The sequence below is a fragment of the Anguilla anguilla genome, chromosome 9, assembly GCF_013347855.1.
Source record: "Anguilla anguilla isolate fAngAng1 chromosome 9, fAngAng1.pri, whole genome shotgun sequence".
Taxonomy (NCBI): domain Eukaryota; kingdom Metazoa; phylum Chordata; class Actinopteri; order Anguilliformes; family Anguillidae; genus Anguilla; species Anguilla anguilla.
The window spans coordinates 29,284,780-29,306,593 of record NC_049209.1 but is presented as its reverse complement, the minus strand read 5'-3'; the positions used below and the strand labels follow the sequence as shown (position 1 = coordinate 29,306,593).

General features: G+C 45.1%; 1 protein-coding gene across 4 annotated transcripts; it reads left to right on the top strand.

The window, feature by feature from the left end:
* The first annotated feature begins 232 nt into the window (after nt 1-232).
* Nucleotides 233-21,566, top strand: LOC118236138 (vasodilator-stimulated phosphoprotein-like). 4 transcript variants are annotated; one of them, XM_035434233.1, is made up of 14 exons: nt 233-363; nt 1,014-1,069; nt 11,144-11,315; nt 12,896-13,076; nt 14,837-14,900; nt 15,203-15,509; nt 16,491-16,618; nt 17,083-17,131; nt 17,521-17,554; nt 17,823-17,865; nt 18,155-18,232; nt 19,397-19,466; nt 19,745-19,802; nt 20,082-21,566. In XM_035434233.1, the coding sequence occupies exons 2-14, from the start codon at nt 1,065-1,067 to the stop codon at nt 20,114-20,116; spliced, it is 1,224 nt and encodes a 407-aa protein (XP_035290124.1). In that variant the 5' UTR covers nt 233-363; nt 1,014-1,064; the 3' UTR covers nt 20,117-21,566. The 4 variants fall into 4 exon arrangements, with proteins under 4 accessions (XP_035290124.1, XP_035290128.1, XP_035290125.1 ...); XM_035434234.1 differs by lacking the exon at nt 233-363 and adding an exon at nt 596-894; XM_035434236.1 differs by lacking the exon at nt 233-363 and adding an exon at nt 606-744.
* The last annotated feature ends 248 nt before the right edge of the window (nt 21,567-21,814 follow it).

The following is a 21,814-nucleotide window of genomic DNA, read 5'->3' as shown; positions in this document are numbered from 1 at the left end:
CTGTGCACCTGTCAGTTTTTTAAAATATTGTAGTATTGTGACAATCCATTGAAGCATTTGCAGTAGTTTAGTAGGCCTAGTATGTACATTTTTGCATTTAATAGTACACTGCTTGTAGACAAATATTGACCTTGGTGTATACAATTACCACCCATTGTCTTTTCACAAACCTAAATGGTGTCAGTGGCAGAAATAGAGAGAGAGAGTGTGTGTGTGTGTGTAGTGACAGACAGGAAAGAATGTGGGTTTGAGTTCATTGGTGCACTTCCTTTGCTTGCTACTTTGTCTGGCGTTTCTCAGATTAACTCCTATCGTCTGAGGGTAGTGCTTCATGAAAATCCAAGTGAGAGAAAGACTGAGCAGGTGAGAGTGAACATACTTTCCAAAATTCGCACTTGTATTACGCCTATTTGTGGCCATGCATCGTTATAGTATGTCAACAGAATATTAGCCTAGTTGTAGCCTACTACAGTCTGTCATTTATAAAATAGGAAATACTTCTTATTTTGTGTTTTATTTGTGCTATTGTCCCTTTAAAGCGCCCACGCCGCTACCGCGGCGTTGTCCCTTTAAACATAGATTGGAGCTTTGGCTTTGTAGCCTACCACCGCCAGCAAAAGATTTTTTTACGAGAAGAGAGGGAGTAATGAACTCTCACAGAGCAGACACTACTGAAAGTCAAGAGACCAAAGAAAGCATCTTGGTGCTCACGGCCAACGATCAAAGCGTGAAAAAATATTATAGGTATTTAGAATAAGACAGAAAATGGAGGAAGCGCTTCGCTAAATGGTGTTTAGCGGGAGATGAGCCGGGGATACTGATTGGAACTGACAAGCTTACTCCACTAGCCTACTGTAACGATAGTGCTGTGCTCTTAAACAGGAAATCTACAAGGTGTGATTTTCGCTCTCTCCGTGGTTAATATCCCCCAAACGCGGCGAGCTGGTACATGTGCGTACAATCAAAATCATCATCATTTTGTCATTTATTTTGTTTTCCACCTTCGGCCTCAGATCTGACACCGAAAATACTGCGAGGGAGAGGATCCGCGCTCTCGCCAAACAATGAGGTATGGGGTCGCTCCAAATATGACTGTGAGTGGCTAACGTTCTGTGAACTCTGCTCACAAGCTTTGTATCGGAAATTTATTTAGTTTGACGTGTTAGCTATTTTTGCTGGATCGTAAAAACCGATAACTTACTGTCGGCTACTCTTCAATGTATTGCGAAATTATTTACTCAGTACTTAGCGATAACGTTACAGTGTGATACATCTTGTTGGTCAGCTAGCGGGCTAACCGTTGGCTACCTTCAGGTACACATGTGTAACGTTAACGTTATTCTAATTCCGGTCAACATGACTCTAGCGTACAGTCGTTGCAAAGCTGCAGTCTGATGATGTCCGTGCATTTCAATACAAAGCTAACGGTCTTGCTTATGTCATGTACATGTTTCTGTGTGACTTTCTAGGCCAACTTTCCAAAAGAATGTAACCGCGCTATCAAAGAAGGGTAGACGAAAACACGATTTAAACAGGCTCTGACACTTCTCGTCTCAGCCATAATACGCTAGCCTAGCTACAGTACATCGCACAGCTAGCTAGCTAGATAGCTCACTACTTATGTCGGGAAGATCGTCGTCATCCTAGCTGAACTGTCATCTACCCATGAATATAGCAGTAGGATATTTTAATTTGAAATTAATGTCTGGCCGAGTTTGAAATGTTGATGCCGGTGCTTGGACCAATCATCGAACATGTTGAGTCACTCATCGGATTAGAATGATGTTTGAATTTTATTCTTTTTTTAAAAACGTCCCGTGTCCTGATTTAACTCCAAGCAGGATTCTTTTTTTAGATGCATAAACTTATATGATCAGGTTCAGTCAGCAAAGCATTTTGAAAAAGCTTTAGGAAAGTAGGCCTGCGCTTTTGAGAGGAAGTGTTTTTTTTTTTTTTTTTTTGCGAACACTTTACCACTAGCTATAATCTGAGGATAAGGAAGTTGGTCAGGTGAACACAGCAGTACGAACAAGATGCGTTTTAAAGCTTGTTTTGTTACACGTATATCTATCTTTTGGCAATATGACATGTTGCGCTGTGGTTTGTAAAGGACAGCACGGAATTTAGCCTTCCATACTTCATTATATATTTTTTTTGTTACTTTATATATATACTCTATATAGGCAATGTGGAAAAAGTTGTTACGGATGGGATCACAGTGCCATGATCCCATCTGTAACCCACAAAATGAGGATCTCAAAATGAGTATTATACCTTACTGGCCTGTGTTTTGTAGTTGTTCCAATGACATTTGGTATGCATTTATTGTACGTCGCTTTGGATTGAAGCGTCTGCCAAATAAATGCAATGTAATGTAATGCAGTGGGTGCAATGCCGTGGCTCTGTATCAAATCCCTGCTTGCACGGGGATCTGTACTTGGGTTGTTAGACCACCGCCCTGTGTACTGCGCCAGACTGTCTCCCCACTGTGCTTGCTAATTGGAGACTGTCCCATGTTAGGTCTGTGTGATCTTGCACAGTATGATGTTGTTAAATGGTTAAGCGATAGAGAAACAGTAACCCAAGACACAGGTAACAAACAGGCTGCCAACTGTCAGTGTGCGCATTATTGCTTGGGACAATGATGTTTATTCTCATTTATTTCTCAAGGAAACTGTAGGAGGAAGTTGGTCTTGGGACTGTAATGTTGACAGTTGCAAAATATGTGAAATGGATTACCAAATAAACGAACCTTATGCAAAGCCTGTTTTTCCCTCAAACCCCCCGCCCCTCAAATGGCAACTCGGTGAAGACTTCTCTTGCAGTGACCCTCAACCCTGGACCTGTAGAGCTGCTGGATCTGCTTTTTCAATCATAACATTTGTTGTCTATGCCAATTTCCTGTGTGAAATGGGAAAACCGAAGGAGAGTTAGGAGAACCACCTTTCAACAAGAGCGCATATGCATGCAATAGAACATCTATGTTCAGAATGAGCAACGCAGAGGTCTGGTGCTCACAATGGGCTGCAGCAGTGTGGATAATATTTCCAGCTGCACTTGCAGTTGAATAGAAGAAAGTAATGACTTATTGGTTACTTTCTTCCATTCAACTCCCGAGTGTATCTGAAATTTTTATTCAGAATGATATCAGTCCTATAGCCGTCTTTTGGCTGAAAATTCAAATACCCGACAGTTGAGGAATCACAGCCACACTGTGTGGTCTGAGCTCTGTTTCTCCTGTATTTTTTTTGCACTACTCTTTGATCAGGTTTCATGCCTGCTCTGCTAGTGCTAAATTAGTTGCTTTGGTCTGGCGTTTGACGTGGTTACATTTAAAGCCTTTTTTTCGGTCTCACAAAATGATTGCGATTGTGTTTGTTATTAGGACATTTGTGTGGTATGCAGGTCATAGGATTATGTGGGTCTGAATTAGCTGAATTTTAGGATAAAACAAAAACCAGCAGATTCTTCGGCTCTCTAGGACAGTGGTGTCAAACTCGTTGCCATGGAGGGCCGTGTGTATGCAGGTTTTCATTCCAACCAATTAATGCTGCCTTAATTGAGTCCAATTACTCATTCAGCCATATGCGTTTAACTGCATTGAAGCACAGAATATAAGAAAATTTTTATTTAGACAATGCGGGTCACCATAGACGTCGGGTCACCATTGTGCACAAACCTGCATCCCTAATTCAGCAAATAATTTAACTAATTATATAATCAAGATCTGAGGCTGGAATGAAAACCTGCATACACACGGCCCTCCATGGCAACAAGTTTGACACCACTGCTCTAGGACCATGATTGTAGACCGCTTTGAGAATCGGTGGCCAAACCTTTGCCTGTTCGGTAAAGAACACTGACCCTGAATGGTGCATTCGGCTCATCTTCATCGCTGGGAGATTGCATAAAGACGTCGTTTCAGTCAGGCCTCGCAAAATTGAAACCTTACTTTAAGTCTCATTTCGCTGCCATTTCCCCCTGTGGTCACAGTCTGCAATCGAGGTGAGAACAGCTGAGGACTTGGCTCCTGTCTGCATAAGAAAAAGTTTTTTTTTATAATTTTTTTTTAATAATAATAAAAACAGAGTGGACAGTCAGAAGTACATAAATCACCAAAATGAGTCTATTGAGACAAGGACATCAGAACAGTCTTCTCTTTTCAGTGGCATTGTAGCTGGAAATATTGTACTTTTAGCATTCCATAGTGCTGTTTGCTGTCGCTTCACCTTTTGATTATTATCATTTTTATACTCCAGCCAAATTCAGCAACCCAAACGTGGGCATCCATGTGGGTTTCATCAAGCTCTTTCCAATTATAGTTATATATCTGCCGTTCTTATAGGTTGGTCATTACCAGGGAAATCTACTCTGACGCTGGAATGAACTGTTCAAATGCAGATTTCTAATCTTGGACACGGGTCACAGTGAATCTGGTGTGGCCCGGAACTATTTTGATAGCACTGGCAACACTTGAGTCTTCCCTCACCTTCATGTGGTGACCATGAAACCATGAAAGGTTTTCAATTTTTGGAGATGACAAAATTGGTGGCTCTGAACGGGGTTCATCCTCAAGGGATTTATGTTTTTCAGAGGAGGATACATCATCATCAGGATCCTCCTGAATATTTTCTTAAGTTTCTAACACATCCTCCTCTACATCACGTCCATTGTCCAGCACCTGCAAAAGAGCCACACTGACAGTAGGCCTAGTGTCTGCAGCAGAATCACACACAAAGGCATCCTTTTTATCTGTTTGCCCCTCCCACGCTTTGTGTGAATTATCGGAATTTTAACTGGTGTTACTTTTGTAAATGTAGTTCCACCAAGAACTGTGAGAAACTTCCCATTTTAGGGCATGAGGTACAGGAATGTTTGTGAAGTTTAAAAACTGTGAGAAAGTTTCAACAGAATCACCCTCTTAAAAAAAAAAAACTGATAAAAAAATAAAAAGGTTGTAACTTCTCTAAGTTTTATTCGCCTACACAGCCAAACATAATATGGATGGTTACATAGAATGGCAGGTTGTGTGTTGTTTTTTTGTTTTGTTTTGTTTGAAGGTGCAGTCTCTTTAACTGCAGGTTAAGTGCTGAAAACTAGGCCTCTATTTTTCAAGGTTGAGCAAACAGTTCCTAAAAAAACCTTTTAACATCTCTGTCGTCTGAGAAGTAGTATACTGCAGCGCTCTGCTGACACACTTCTGCAGACACAGAGAATGGTGTCCAGATGGCGAAGACACTATAAAAAAAGACAAATCAGTAGAAAAATACTATCACTAGTGCTTGTAGAAGGTAGAAAGTCTTTTCAGTTTCACATAGACTGCAGAGCCTTATTCAGCTGAGAAGGCTATAATGGACCCAGGAGAAACCAACATGTAGGTGTCTGTTCTGAAGAGTTGTCTGTGTGTGGTTGTGTATGTGTGTGATTGTGCGTTAGAGTGTGAGAGATGGGGAGAGTGGCCATTCATGCAGGTGTGTGTGTGTGTGTGTGTGTGTGTGTGTGAGAGAGTGTATGTGTGTGTGTGTGTGTGTGTGTGTGTGTGTGTGTGAGTGCGTGCGTATGAGTGTGTGTGTGTGTGTGTGAGTGCGTGTGTGTGTGTGTGTGAGTGCGTGTGTGTGAGTGCGTGTGTATGAGTGTGTGTGTGTGTGTGTGTGTGTAGAGAGAGTGAAAGGAGAGAGTGTAAGTGAAAGAGAGCATGCAAGAGGCGCAAGGGGATCGAGTAACATATCCTGGAGCCACTTCCTCTTTCCCATTGATTGGAGTGGAGTAACTTCTAGTCATATTTCCCAGCCCCCACCCACAGGTCACTAATGCGCATTTGTAACCTTTTTATCGTTCTGACGATTGTTACCGCACATCTGTAAAATTGAGAGGGCCTGGTTCCCTTCCACCTTCCACCAAAGCACATGCTCACTCACCACCTTCCGCTATTGTAGTTCACCATTTAGAACTTCCTGTTGGCTGTCTCTCTTGTTACAGCGCTTGATGCCCTGGTCCAGCCCTAATGACCTGTACACTTCTCCCTGCCCCGTTTACACTTGTCTTTTTATGTGACGAATATTGACGATCTTGGCCGATCTGATATATTTTGTGTCAGTATTGGTATGGAGCTGGGTCCATTTGTAATTAAAAAAAAAAAAAAGCATTATTTTGTTTATGCTCATATCTGGTTTGGGTAGGATGATGATGAGTGTCAGTGTTAGCGCTGAGCGCTGAGTGTTTGTGTTGCCATAGATGAGTGTTGAAGTGGGATGTCAGTGAATATGTCTTGCTCTGTTTCTGAAGCTTAGAACTTGCTGTCAGGTGGATTTAAGCTGAGCCTGGAACTGCAGAACGACGTGGGTGCGCCATGCGTGCAACATGGCGGAGCATTCTCCTCCTACTCTCAGAACAATCATTTGCGCTGCAAATCTGTCAGCGACATTCAACTCCGATGGAGTACATTTTATTCAGAGAGCACATTTTATTCCTTTTGGACTGTTCTAAACTCTGTTGACGGTAGGCATTTTGCTGTGTGTGCTGTTCTCGGGCATTCAGATGTCTGCTCTGTTCCAGTGTGTTTCTCTGCATTGGTGCCAGTCTGTGCCAGTAGATATGACCCCAAATGAATGCTGGGAGGAGCTGTAGGCCGAGACCTGTTTGAATGCAATGTTTTTGTTTTTTTTGGACTTTGTTGACATTGCTATCGTGTCTTGTGCTTTATACCGTATGCTGGATTGTGTTCATTCTCTCAGTGAAGTTGTTTGAGGAAGTGGAGCTCCCTTATCTCTCGCATCGTGAATTGCAGAAGCTTTTTCCCGGGTGAGGAAGTGTCACCGTGTCATGTACTCACACAAAAACTTACTGTACACACATCCATCTTTCAGGTATTGCACAGCATGATGGCTAACCTGATATGCCTTAGTAAAATGTACAGCTTTATAAATGGGCTACATGTAAAAAAAAAAAAAAAAAAAAAAAATTTTAATTTATGTGAGCTATGTAAGTTGCCTGAATAAAGAGTAGCCAGTTATTCAGTGGCTACTTTAAGCAATTAAATGAATGGCTCAATATAAATGTATGCGTGTAATGTAAAATGATATGCGGATGCACAGAGCCGGGGTTTCTTACACGCATGCAGACAGGAGAATAAATCTGTGCTAAGTGTCACAGAAAGTGGCGCATCTGCAACGGAGCTGGCTGTGGAGAGAGAGCCAGTATGAGGCGTTCAGAAAGCACCCGGGTTTAGCGGCGTTATAACGGCGCACTGAGGCAGCCACGTCTCGCGGACAGCTGTGCTTACTTCCTGCCTGAGTGAAAGTGAAGCTCGCTTCTCTCGCGCACGCATACACGAGCATGCACACGCATGCACACGCACACGCTACGACGGAGCACAAGGCACACGCTTTATGACACAATAGCTTCTCATTATGTGCCAACAGCTAGAGAATTGCTTGGAGCATGCCTGGGTAAGGAAACAATGGAGCTCATAATCTGCTGTGTGGACGTCTCGCACGCACACCAGTATATCTGGGCCTGAAACCTGTGCTGCACCTGGGCCTGAAACCTGTGCTGAAACGAGGTCCGCTGGGCCCAGATACTGAACGTTTGCAACCTCACGCAGGCTTATGCCAGCATCTCTGAGCCTGTGCACTGGCAGCACACCACTGCTTCCGTTGACCAATGAGGAGCTGAGACGCTGGGTTACCACAGGCTTCATTTGCTCTTTCAAGATAAAACAGTAGGTTTAACCCAGGTCTGTCTGTGGCTTTATCTAGTTCTCTGCTTAAAAACCTCTGCTACACTGGGTTATTGAGAAGTTAGACGCTTTGCAGTTACCAGTCTCTCTTCACAACATTGCAGAATCAAGACAGCAAAATGCATTTTACAGAAGTGGAAATAAATGAATGTTTATCTCTATTTCAAAGAAAACACAACTTTGCATGGTAGGGCTTTTAATTCCGCAATAAGTAATCAAAATGATACAACACAATAACACAACTGAGAAAAGTATTTTTTATGTTCTTTCAAGCATTGAATATATTTAGAAGTTAGCAGGTGCTATGTCTAGAACTTCCAGTTAATCATTTAAATAGGCTTTCAAATGCAAAACAACAGTAACAACCACGCCCTTGTGGCAAGACGTGTGGCCGTCTGTAGGGTAGTAATTTCCCCAAGCAATTGCAGAAGTGTTGTTCTTAACCATGAAATAAATAAATATAACACATAGCAAAGAGCATTTGCATTGCATGCCAAATTGTCCCCGATTTGTAAATGTGATGCATTTAAAGTTCATGCTAAGCCTTCACCGTATGGATATACTGTATATTTCTTCTATTGGCTTAAACGTCCTTTTCCTGTGTCATATGAGCTATTCACAGTCGCTGCAGTTTGACTTTAGGAGGGCTGTGTCCTTAGCAAACATCCTTCATAACAGACACCATCCAGATATCATTTGTCACGTGCTAGCCTAACTTTGTTGAATGTGTGCACTAATAAGGCACGCTTAAGCATCTGAACATGATACCCAAAATAACATCGATAGCAGTTCAATTTTAATTCATTTGAAGGTGCTGAAAATGCTAACATATCTACCAAGTGTGTGTGAGTGTGTGCACGTGTGTGCGTGCATGCGTGCGTGCGTGCGTGCGTGCGTGCGTGCGTGCGTGCGTGCGGGCGGGCGGGCGGGCGTGTGTGCGTGCGTGCATATGCGTGTGTGTGTGTGTCTGTCTGTGTATAGCTAAGTGTGGTTTGGGGTGGGGATACTCAAAAGGCAAAGGTCGCTGATGCATAGCATGTTGACACACTCATTCCTTGTGCCAGACTTTTGTCTCTGGTCCGGAGAAATGTTTTAAGTTGGTCATAATCTTGATTTTCCTCTAGGAGTAGTAGTAATGTTTTTTTATGTTTAATTCATGATTAGTTTGCAATGGAGGTAGAGGTGGGAGGGGAAGTTGTTTTCTTTGAGCTAGTGATATGCATGCCAACTATTAGAGCTACCCATGCTGACTCATGGGCTATTGCAGATAACAGTGCCTAGTAAATAATGAATGTCTGCTTGAGCGCACATCGGAAATATAAATGCGTCTGCCTCGTGAATAGTGATGCCAAGATACGATTTTTATTGTTCACTGATCCAAATGCCTTGTGTGAAATCTGACACTGCTCGTCTTCTCAAGATTCTGAGCTCTGATTGGCCATTTCCTTTGTAACTACCTGTAACATATTGTTTGAGTGGCGGTTGAGTTCTACGATTGTAGCAAACCGTAACGTTATTATTTGGTCTTCTTTCGCAGTCTTTTAGCAGTATACTTTATGAGCCGGAAAGCAACAGTGCCTGAGTCACATTGTCTGCTTCTTCTATTTGCTCGTACTTGCTTATGCTTCTCTGAGCAAACAAGCCGTCGGTTAAATAAATCATGTATCAGCCCTGTACCTCTGTCTGTCCAGAAGGGTCCCATTTCAATGTCAATTGTGTGTTCCTGCCACAGCCCTTCAAACAGGAAGTGGCCAGTGGTTCACAGGAAGTCGGAGATTATACCACATCTTGCACCGAAAGGGAGGTGAGGAAAGGCGGGAACGCTTTTTCGTGTGCAGGCTGCCGTGGGCTTGCACCGTCACTTCTCGCCCGTGCCGTTAGTAAGGTGTGACCAGCTGGGTAACAGTGTTTCTGTTTCAGTCAGGGTCGAGCCGCCTGTCCCCTTCAATTCAGGAAGTACCATATTAAAAGTTCAACCTCTCGAATTAGAAAAACAACAGATGTCCATACTGTACTATTGATGATAAGAAAAGAATTGTAATTTAAATGTATTCCCTAAGTTTACTGAAATTAAAATGCGATGGACATCTTAACCCTGGTTTGAACTGGGTGCTTAGTCCTGTAAATTGTCTGTTTGGTTGCTTGGCTCTGCGAATTGGTCGCAATGAAAGTCCTGGACCACTCTTTGAACTGTGGTTTCCCTGTCACAAAGGTTGAAAGGTATTTGGCTGCGTAAAACAAAAATCATTAACCGAGACATATTGCTGAATTTAGCTGCCCATTGAGGTATTAGCCACTTAGCACACTAGCTAATTAAGAACCACTTGCTTGTTAGCTAGCTAGCTAGCTGCATCACCCTTCATCATCTGAATATTAATAGCACTGACAGTAGCTAGGTAGCTAGCCCTAACTAGCAGAGTTGGCTGATATCAGCCCACGCATACAGTCTATGCATCAGCCCAGCCGTGTTGTGTACTTGTCGGTAAACCGTTAGTAATCACCCTCTCTGTGCTCCCACCGGCTGTACAGACCACACACTTTGGTACGACCGGGAATTCTGTTTTTAATTGTGATAATTGTGATTTTTCCCCCGGATGTTGGAGGCCGTCTGACAGCTTGGCCCCCCAGGGCTTGAGCATTAATATGGGGCAGACACCCCCATAATGGCCCCAATGCCCCTCCTTCGTCCACCATGCTGGGAGTGCCTCACTGCACTCTCACACCGCCCCCTGGGGTGTGGTAACGCCCCTGTTGAGAAACACTAATTTAAAAGATACCAGCTGGCTGTCTTCCGTTATCTGTTTTCCATCTTTGCTACTGTTACCAGTTAGCTGAAATAATAGAGTGGAATTTACTCAGAGCAGAAACAACACTCAGTTAGCTGAGTGTCACTAAAGTTCATCCATTTTGGGAACATTACATTTACAGTACATTACATTACAGGCATTTAGCAGATGCTCTTATCCAGAGCGACATACAACAAGTGCATCAGTTCAAGGTGCAGAGGTGCAGAAAAAACACACTAGAGTGAAGTAAAGATCGTAGTGCCAGAAGTGACCACATAGATCAGGACTCCAACCCTGTAGGGTAGCCTGTTCAGCAGGTTACCCTACAGAACTTCTGTTCTTAATTATTTAAATAGCTCTGTGTTTTTTTTAAACCTGACAAGTCATGAGCTACAGCAGCTGAGTGTGGAAGCTTTTTCTGTGTTTTGACATAAGGGCAAGCCAGCAGTCTGTTTATTCACACATTTTGAAAATTCTGCTAGTATAATGTTTTGGAACAGAACCTAGCACACACATTAGCCCTCTAGGAAGGGACTTTCCAGTATTTCAGATACAGTGTTTGACTCAAGACTGGTGAGATGTAACTGCCCTCTCCCTGCCTCTCTCTCTCTCCCCTCAGTGAGTCAAGCATCTGCCAGGCTCGTGCCACGGTGATGATCTACGACGATGCAAACAAGAAGTGGGTCCCGGCTGGCACGGGCACCCAGACCTTCAGCAGGGTGCAGATCTACCACAACCCCTCCAGCAACGCTTTCAGAGTGGTGGGGCGCAAGCTGCAGGCAGACCAGCAGGTAGGGCTGTATGAGGAGGACTGTGCACGCTCAGTACGCTCTGTGCACGCACTTAGTACACTCTGTGCACATACTGTACGCTCTGTGCACACACTCAGCACACTCTGTGAACTCTCTGGGTTCGCACTGTGCACACACTCAGTACACTCTGTGAACCCTCTGGGTACATGCTGCGCATCCTCTGGGTATGCTTTCTGTATACTCTGTGCACCCTCTGGGTACATGCATGCATCACTCTGGACATGCTCTGTGCACACTCTCTGGGCCCTGGGCTGTGCCAGCCACCTGTACTCATGCTGAACTGGTGTCGCACACTAGGATTTGTGTGAAGTGATGTTCTGGTATGAGATGTGGATGGGTTACAGTGGGAAGATGGTGGTGGTAACATTATGCTGAGGGTGTGTCTGTGTTAGTGTGTGCTTCCAGAATGCACCCTGCTTTCATCCTGCTCTCACCCTGCTCCCAAAATGCACCCTGCTTTCATCCTGTTCTCAACTTGCTCCCAGAATGCACTCTGCTTTCATCCTGTTCTCCTCCTACTCCCAGAATGCACCCTGCTTTCATCCTGTTCTCAACCTGCTCCCAGAATGCACCCTGCTTTCATCCTGCTCTCCCCCTACTCCCAGAATGCACCCTGCTCTCATCTTGCTCTCCCCCTGCTCCCAGAATGCACCCTGCTTTCATCCTGATCCCAGAATGCACCCTGCTTTCATCCTGCTCCCAGAATGGACCCAGGGCTCACCCTGATCACAGAATGCACTGTGTTCTCTAGTTCCCTATTGTGCACATCCTGTAATATTCTCAAAGAGAAGTTAATCAAATTTCCCTGAGGTTTACATCCTTACAAAGTAACTGCCAATGTTTTTTGTTGTTCCACTCATCTCTCTATTTCTTCTGAGTATTAAACTGGAAAAGGAAATCATGTTCACATTCTTGCATTCAGTTTTCTGTGTTTTTTATGTTTTGAGCTCTGTCAGCCTCTCTTTCTCTCCTCTTTGTGGCTGGGGTCGTGAGAGTAGTTTGGTATCAGCGTGTATTCGCCAGCTGAGGTTGTCAGCTCGTCTCTTGGCTTTGCAGGCATAGTTACGGTTTCTCCCTCATTCTCTGGAATGCGGGGCTATAAAACAAATAAGAAACAGTTGTGCCCTCAGCGCTAACGCTACCACACAACTGGAGATGTTCCTGCAAGTGTGTCTGCAGCACCCCCCTCTGGATTTAAATGGCATTGCACTCATCTTTGGCAGAATCTCAGTGATTTTGCCGTGTGTGCATGCGTTGCATTTGTCCGTGAACTCCAGTATTTTGAATGAATATATAAAGTGGATTAAGATGTACACATTTCTGGTATGATTTGACTTGACAAAGTGCCAAATTCAAATAATTTCAACGGATGCCTCATCATTAATTTCTTAGAAGAGTTTTTTCTTAGAAGAGTTCCTGAAAGTTGCTATGTCACTCACTGATTCTAGTTCCACTAGTCCTAATCCCATACCACCCCTGGCATGCCCATCAAATCGGGGCAAACATATCTCAAAGGCTGTGGCAGAACGTTGCGGTACCATTTCTCTGTACTCACGCAGGTGGTGATAAACTGTCCAATCGTGAAGGGGCTGAAGTACAACCAGGCCACGCCCAGCTTCCACCAATGGAGGGACGCGCGGCAGGTGTGGGGGCTCAACTTCGGCAGTAAGGAAGACGCGGCGCTCTTCGCCAACGGAATGATGCACGCCCTGGAGGTGCTGAGTGCCATGGCAGACACGGGTAGGCTGCCTCTAACACCACCCTAACAGCACTCTAACACCATCCCCCACTGCAGGGCTCTACGGCAGGGCTCTACTGCAGGGCTCTACGACAGGGCTCTACTGCAGGGCTCTACGGCAGGGCTCTACGGCAGGGCTCTACTGCAGGGCTCTACTGCAGGGCTCTACGGCAGTGCTCTACGGCAGGGCTCTACGGCAGGGCTCTACGGCAGGGCTCTACGGCAGGGCTCTACGGCAGGGCTCTACGACAGAGCTCTACTGCAGGGCTCTACTGCAGGGCTCTACTCCAGGGCTCTACTGCAGGGCTCTACGGTAAGCCCTGCTGCCAGGGATTACTGGTGCTCCTGATCTGGAGAATCTAGGAGCACGCTACAGACTGGAGGAGCTCAAACTGCACATGCAATTTATAATTTTTTTTTCTTATGACAGAAACACATTCAAAATTGCCAATGATAAGAGTTAGAATGTTATAATCTACAAAAGGTTTGTCCTTTGCAATTTGCAATAAAGTATACTGCATTTATATAGCGCTTTTATCCAAAGCGCTTTACAATTGATGCCTCTCATTCACCCTTTCACACACACACTCACACACCAATGGTGAAAGGCTGCCATGCAAGGTACCAATCAGCTCGTTGGGAGCAATTAGGGGTTAGGTGTCTTGCTCAGGGACACTTCGACATGCCCAGGGCGGGGGATTGAACCGGCAACCCTCCGACTGCCAGACAACCACTCTTACCTCCTGAGGTATGTCGCCCCCAATACCGTATGCAGTGCTGAAGTATTCAGTGCATGGCAGGGGGTTCCAAAACTTCTTCATCCAATCACTAAAAAAGATTTCCTCCTCACGTGTGCCAGTGTTTGTTTTCTTTTATGGGGGTGTACTCGTTCTTGTTCCACCAGACGAAAATAACTTTTAATGTTCTTAATTTCCAGAAAACTAGCTTAAGCTACTGTGAGCGGCAGCGCAGTAACGTTAGATGAGTTGTAAAAGCTTTGACATGCACACTCAAGAGTGACTTTTAGGTCATGCCTCATTAATGCAGCGATGAGTTTGAGTCTTTCACTGGCACGCACCCGAATGAGCTCATATTTATTTTGTGGCTCATCATGCTGTGTAAATAGTCCACGCAAGTTAATAAACTGAACATCCAGGGTTATGTACAGCAGTGCAGTGCAGGTCCAAATCTCCTCTTGAACCAGTGCCCCTGAATTTCAAGTGTAATTAGCTTTTTTTTAAAGTAGGAGAAAATACTCACACCGTAGAACCCACTGTCACACGGGAACCTATACCAACCTCTGACACTCTTACACTGTCACACACAGAGGTATATGCCACTCTTCACTGTCTATGGATGTTCACACTGTGATCACACTGGGTTAAGAGTGTCTGCAAATTGGATAGGCCGTAGGTCAGGGACCTGGCCTTGCAGCCAGAGAGTTTGACTCCTGTATTTGAGTTGGAAGCTGCCATTATACCTTTGATAAACAGACTGCCACAGCTACTTCATTTTTCATTCACCATGAGAACCAGTACACACCAGGAGACACATGCATATAGATACATGCACACAGTCACACACGCATGCACACAGGCTCACATGCACGCACATCATATGCACTCACATACACAGACACACCTTTGTGCGCGCATACATAAACACACACGCACGTGCACCATTTTGTTAAGATGCAGACGTCACACAGAAACTCTCCCTGTTTGGGAAGACATATGTAGTGAAAGTTATTCTGTTCCTTTAGGCTCCACCCTCCCCCGACCTGTGCAGAATGGACCCTCCCAAGAGGAACTGGAGCAGCAAAGGAGGTACTTTGAGGGGTGCGGGACATACAACAGTGGTTGTAAAACTAAACTCAATTCTAAAACTCAAGACTATAGGTTCTCCAGATGGAACCCTGTAATTATAAGCTGTCGATTGGCTGTAATGTCTTTTGTTAGCCATAACTGTGTCCTGAACTGGAAGCTGCTGAAATGGCTACGTTATGCCTCGGTGCAAAGAGCATTATCAAAATTACAATGATTGGAATTGAACACGCTCGTGAGAGTGACTGAGTGACTGAGTGAGTGAATTAATGAACAGGTCTTCATTTTGCCCTCCCTTTGTCCAGGTTTGAGCAGCAGGAAAGAGAGCGTCTGGAGAGGGAGAGACAGGCGGCGGCTCCGCCCACCCCCCCAGCAGCCCTGCCCGCAGCCCCGCCTGCACCTCCAGGGGGCCCACCTCCCCCACCGGGGCCCCCTCCTCCTCCCTCGGGACCTCCGCCCCCACCTGGCCCCCCACCTCCACCCGGGAGTGGACCCCCACCTGCCCCGCCCCTTCCCTCATCTGGCGGTGGAGGAGGGGGAGGAGGCGGGAGCGGGGGAGATGGGGGTTTGGCTGCAGCCCTTTCTGGTGCCAAACTACGCAGGGTGCCCAAGGTGAGAGAAGCCCTCCTGTGCTGTGCCATTCAAGAATGCAGCCAGCTTTCACTTTACACGAGTTGTGTAGAATAGTCACAGTGTTCACCTAGTGTGAATACAGTGGCTTCAAGAGCTGTCTAAAAATGTCCTTATTCAGTCTTCCAGCAGTGGGGTTTAAATGTCTTGAAAAAACTCTGATACAATGATAAGTCCAACTAGTGGCTAGTCAAAGTTAAAAATACCAATGTGTTTCAGCTCAAGGCTGAGCCCTTATCAGGTTACAAATGTGGACTTCCTTCCTGTTAAAATGACTCACCTAACCAGTGTAAAAAAAAAAAGTGACATGTACAGAAATAAAGCAATACATAGCAACGATCACTGTAACCAAGTTGCATTGGCTATTTCTTATCCATCACATAAATAACATGTCAACATTTAATAAAGTTATGCATTTAAATAACATTCTGTAAAATGCATATAGAGGAGCCCCTAATACACCAAAACCACAACTTGCAAAAAACCTCCTCATTGAGATCAGGGTAGGTAGTAGTTCTAGGGAACTCTATCCAGTAAGTCTTTCACTGTAAGATGCACTTTAAGCTACCCCCCCCCCCGTCCCCCCCGTCCCCTCCTGTTTTTAGGGATTACCCCAATGACCAGGACTCTCAATGTGTGAGGGCTGTGATGCCCACAGTTTTGCAATGATGTGTCAAGATAGGATTTTGCGTCCTAATTGCATATTTTTGTACAGCCTGTCTTTATGTCACACATACTGTGTGTTGAGGACATGGTTTTTGGTTTTATTAATGCTTTATATACTATAGTAGGTATGTCATGATTATGCATGTTTTATACATGGCTCCAGTTAAACAAAATAATTTATTGCTCCAAACCGAACACCATTTAATGCACGAATAATGACAAACCAGTTTTTACAATATGATAAGTGAACCATACCCCAGTGATCCATCACAAAGCGGTTGTGTTCGTCCCCTGCAGGAGGATGGTGGTGGTGCAGGCCCAGCAGCCAAGGCCGAGAGCAACGCCAGCAGTGGCGGAGGAGGTGGTGGTGGAGGTGGTGGGGGCGGGGGCCTGATGGGAGAAATGAGCGCCATCCTCGCAAGGCGGTTAGTACCTTCCCCGCTTACTGGGTTCACTGTAGGTGCGGGGCTGTTTACTGGAGCTTTGGGGAAAAATGTAATTTGAAAATCTGAATTTTTTTAATTTGTGAAAACTGCAAGTTGGTACCCTGTGGTTCTCCAGGATCAGGACTGGGGAGCCCTGCACTGGTCCATTTAGATCAGACCTGGGTCAAATACGTATTTGTTTTGGATTCAAATACTTTTCGCTGCTCTGTTGATCTTGCCTGGTGTAATTGAGCCTGCCAATATAACCAGAAGGCAGGGTTTGCAATTTTTGAGTGTATGTCATTGGTTCTAATACACCAGACAAGATCAGTAAAGCGTAGAAAAGTATTTGAATCCAAATCAAATATGTATTTGATCCAGGTCTGATTTAGATGTATGTAAAGGTTCTTTAAAAATTGTGTACAGTCTCGTATGGTAACTTACCTGTCTCTCTACCCGTCCAGGAGGAAAGTTACCGATAAGAAACCTGAAAAGAGTGACGAGCCAAATAATGTAAGCCCCTTCTCTTCTCCTTCATTACAGATAGAGCTACACATTTGGTCATTTAGTCTGGAGTGACAGTATACTGAGCTGTGCTTGTCCATTAGGTAGGGCACCAGTGTATACAATGATAAGGGAACTAAACTTTAAACTCCAAAGCTCCAGGTATGATTTCCGGGTGGGGCAGTGCCTTTGTACCCTTGAGTGAGGTACTGAACCTGCATCGATTCTGTAAATATCCAGCTCTATAAATGCATTGTATGTTAAAAAAAAAAAAAAAGTGAACCGTGTAAATCGCTCTGAATGACTGCATGCGCTGAACGCCTACATTTAAATGCATTTGATTGTAGACAAGCACAGTTGAACATTACTGTGTGGTTCTCTCTCTCGTGTGTTTGCAGGGGGATTCATTGTCTTCAGGTGCAAAGTCAGCTGGTGAGTGAAGTGGGCAATGGGGGGTTCGTGCCGACCCTGGCCTAGCTTCAGTACCGTTAAATGTGCTCCCTCAGGCTGAATGTCTAATCCAGTCGTTCTTCTGTGATTAACTGATTAACGATGACCAGTCTTGCTTTGTTTGTACAGTCTCTTTGTTTTTACCTTATCTCTGTCCTTTAACTGAGCTTCTCAATTATTTGGATGATCCTGTAATATTTCTGTACACCCCCCCCCCCCCCCCCCTTTCCCCCTAATCTTTTTGTGTCAGAACTCCCCCGGAAACCTTGGGAGAAATCTGCGACCATGCCCAGGTCAGTGTCTACCTCTTCAGTCCCGCTCTCCTTGTATCTGCCTCTGTGCCTCTCTCTCTCTCTCTCTCTGTCTCTCTCTCTCTCTCTGTTCACATTATCTCTGTATATCTGTTTCTATCTTTCTCTCTCTTCATTTTATCTCTCTCTGTCTCTCTCTCTCTTCCCCCTGCATGTCTCTTCCTCTCTTGTTCTGTCCATCTCTCTCCTCTTGTCTCTGCATCTTTCTCTCTTCCTCCCTTGTGTGAACGAGTCCCAAAGTTAAGAGAAGGTGTGTGCATGTCTCGAGCAGGACTAACGCCAGCCCCAGCAGGGCTCAGGATCCCTCCCCTCCCACCCACTCTTCCCCAACTTTGGCCCCAGCATCCAGGTACTGAACCCCCACCCCACCCCAGTCCTGGGCCTGCCTGTCAGTGTGCAGCGCCGCCCACTGAGCCTGAATCTGTATGCAGTCCCGCCCATTGAGCTTTTGTCTGTCTGCAGCCCCGCCCACTGGGCCCGCCTCTGTGTCTGGTGCCCACCATCTGGACCTGCCTCTGCTCACTCTGCCCGAGCCTAACTGCAGAACCATTGTAGCCATCCTCATGGCGTTTAGCATTCTTGTTCTGAAGATCCCTCCCTGTGATATTTATGAAGGCCCTTCCAAAGCTCATAGTGCAGGGGTGTTGGACTCCATTTATGGAGAGCCGTACTGTCTGCTAGTTAATTGGTGTGTTTCAGAAATTAAGTGATAGCATTCATTCATTCATTGATTGGCTAAAGAATAAACACACCCTTTTTCAATGACCTGAGTTGGTTGCTGATTGACAGGAAACCACAAAAATCTCCAGGTACTGCAGCTCTCCAGGGAGTTTGACACCTCAGTTTGTCATAGTGCTTCTACTGCACTGTGCACTTAAATGTCTGCACTCCTGTGCCTTGGATCAAACTGTACAGCTGCCTCCAATGGAAACGGTTATTGAGCTGTGTGAGTGCATCTCTCTGTGGAGAAGTATGGGTTATTTCTCACTGCTGCAGTGCTTAATGTGTCTGCTGCAGCTCACCGTCTCTCCACCATCTCCTCATCCAGTGCTGTGTATCTTTAAGCACTTCAGTCATAGAATTAGGCTATTCTTTTAGCCTCTGGACCTGCTGGACCAGGGGTTTTGCGCTCTTTCACTGGCGGTTGCTTGACCCGGGATTGGTGCCTTTGGCTCGAATGAGTGAGTGTGAGACGGTGAACAGGGGTTTACCTGGGGATGACACTGAGGAAAGAATGAATGGTTTTTTCTGGTAGCTTAGATGTGGCCAAGTTGCCCCACAGCAGGAGGGAGAGCAGAGAGCTTTATGTGTGCTTACTGGGCATCCGGGGGGTGCTTGGGGTGTTGCTATGGCAGCGGCAGTTGGCAGATGCAGTCGCCATGGTAACGGCAATGCAACAGCCTCGGTGACGGCTGATAATTGTGGGCAGCTTGTTTTGACTATGTGTTTTGAGTTCCCCAGCCTTTCCTCTTCCTCCTATTTCACCTCACTTCTGCCTTCCTCTGGTTTACAGGGTAAAGCAAGCGGGAGGCAGTAAAGACACAGGAAGCAACGAGGAGTCAGAAATGGAGAGAATCAAACAGGTCAGTTTTCTGACAGTTCCTCCACCAGCACCACAACCTCCAGTTCAGTACCTGAACTACTGTACATGCTGTCAAAAACCTAATTATAATCATTTTACTTTGTACTGCCAGCTGAATTCTCTACAAAGGCATTGTTAGTCAGCTCCTCTACACGTGTTACAGTTCATTTTGAGCTCCTGAAAAGGTGCTCAGGTCTTTGTCCTTGGAAAATGGCATTGTCTCTGAACAAAGCTGGGACAAACAGGCTGACCCCAGTCCCCTTTTCCGTCTGTGCTTAGGACATCCTGGAGGAAGTCCGCAAAGAGCTTCAGAAAGTCAAAGAGGAAATTATTGGAGGTGAGTCCCCAAACGCCCCAATTCCCAGTGTCCCCATTGGTGTCTTTCTTTCAGACTTTTCTGCAGCCCCCATTTTATGTAAGCTAAAAAAATGGTAGATAGGTGGCTAGATAATTAGTTTGTTAATTAGTTCATTACTCAAGAGGTCACAGTACAAATCATTTTATAGATTGAATTCTAATAATCTTTGTATAATCTTTATATATAATCTTTAATTAAAAAATCTTTATGATTAAGTCCAGCTTGCGCTCTCTCACATTCTCTCTCTCTCTATGAAAGCATTCCTGCAGGAGCTGCAGAAGAGGGACACATAGTCCCGCAGGTCGGACAGGAGCTACGCCACTGCAGAGGGACGGGCCTCGTCACGGCCCAAACCCCCCCCTCCAGAATGCCACGTCCAATGTCCCCGCCCCTCGACTCTCTTGCGCTCTACGACACGCACACGCGTACGCACGCATTCGACCCGGGGAACTCCTCCACTGAGAGCGTGTGCCCCTTGCTTCCCTTCCCTCGCACACGGCCACAGATTCAGATCTACTTACGCTTCTCTGACAAACCTCTCTGTCTGTCCTTCCATTCTGTCCCCACCCCACCCCACCCCACCCCACCACCAACACAGCCTTATCTGTAAGATTATAATATTCAGGGAATATCGCAAATGACAAAGATGAAGATGCTTAAGTGCACTATGTACGGTTACATATAATTCCATCTCTTCCCGCCTGGCTGGTAGAACTGCAGCTGGACTCTTCTGAAAATAAACTAGTTTTTATATTTGTATATCTGAGGACAGCAGTCGGGAAAGAGAAGGAACAATCTGTCTGTAATGGTTTCAGGGCTGGTAGACGGGACATTTGAAATGTCTCTTGCATCCCTGACCTTGACAGAGCTTGCCCAGTCCCAGGTGCAGACCTTTCACTCACGCCAATGCTGCATTTACCTCAGGGATGAGCAGGATCAGTGCGCCGCGGACGCTAATGCCGCAGGGCGCGGCTACAGGATCAGCAACACTGGCCAACTTAAGAGCGCTTTCTCAGCGGCTTGCCTGACGATGAACCTTCTCATTATGCTCTCAAGCCTGTTCTCATTAAAGCCAGGAAGGCAATAAGGGGGGAAACAAGGCTCTGTTACAGAGGCCAGGACCATAACCTGTACAAGAAACCGAGGTTATTGTAAAGGAGATGAATGTTCAAACATAGATTAGTACACTCTAGAATGGAGAGGGAGACAGAGAGGGAACACCGAAGAGAGAGAGGTTTGTATGGAAGCGTATCGCTTGATGTGACTGCCAAACGCAGATAATCTGTTTCTTGTGTGTACTTTCTGTGGGTAAGCTGTCTGTACAGCTGTGGATCAGCTGAGTATGGCTCCCTGCTACTCATGTTGTGCCCCACCCCCCACCAGACTTGACTGAAACTTGTATCTCTTGACTGAGACTCGTATCTTACACAGAGAGCTGTGCTTTTATTTTCTTCAGTTCATTCTTCTATGTGAGGCCTGTTTTACACATGTATATTAAAATATAGAAAAGAAAAAAACATTTGGGTATAAATATATGTTTTTTAGGGTAATTAAAACAAAAATGAGATGCTATTTCTATTTTGATTGAAATCCCTGATGCGGTTTAATGTATTTTGATTTTGTTATTGATCCAATTTTTTCTCGTTAGAGCCTTTTTGAGCTGAAAATTTGTCTAAAGGAAACAGTGCAATAACACCCAATTAGAATTGCCTTCATTGAGAAATACAGCTGCTTCTTGTATGATTTTGGAGTTGCCTTTTTCTTGGAATATTACCTGAAGTCACTTATCACTTGTACTGAATATGTTTACAAATTATTAGAATATGTATATGGATGTGTAGTTTTATTTTGTAACAAGATAATATATGCTTTAGGTTTAGTCTCTGAGAAAGCACTTCTAACCACATACACAGTCACTGTGTTCAGGCCCAGCCCATTGGATCTATCTCATAAAAAACTGGTTGTTTCTCTAGTGATATCGGTCAAATACT

Excerpts from the sequence above, each read along its gene's own strand:
- LOC118236138 (XM_035434233.1), top strand. Across the intron at positions 11,316-12,895 it reads AGCTGCAGGCAGACCAGCAG|GTGGTGATAAACTGTCCAAT; the intron begins GTAGGGCTGTAT and ends GTACTCACGCAG. Across the intron at positions 19,467-19,744 it reads AAATGGAGAGAATCAAACAG|GACATCCTGGAGGAAGTCCG; the intron begins GTCAGTTTTCTG and ends GTCTGTGCTTAG.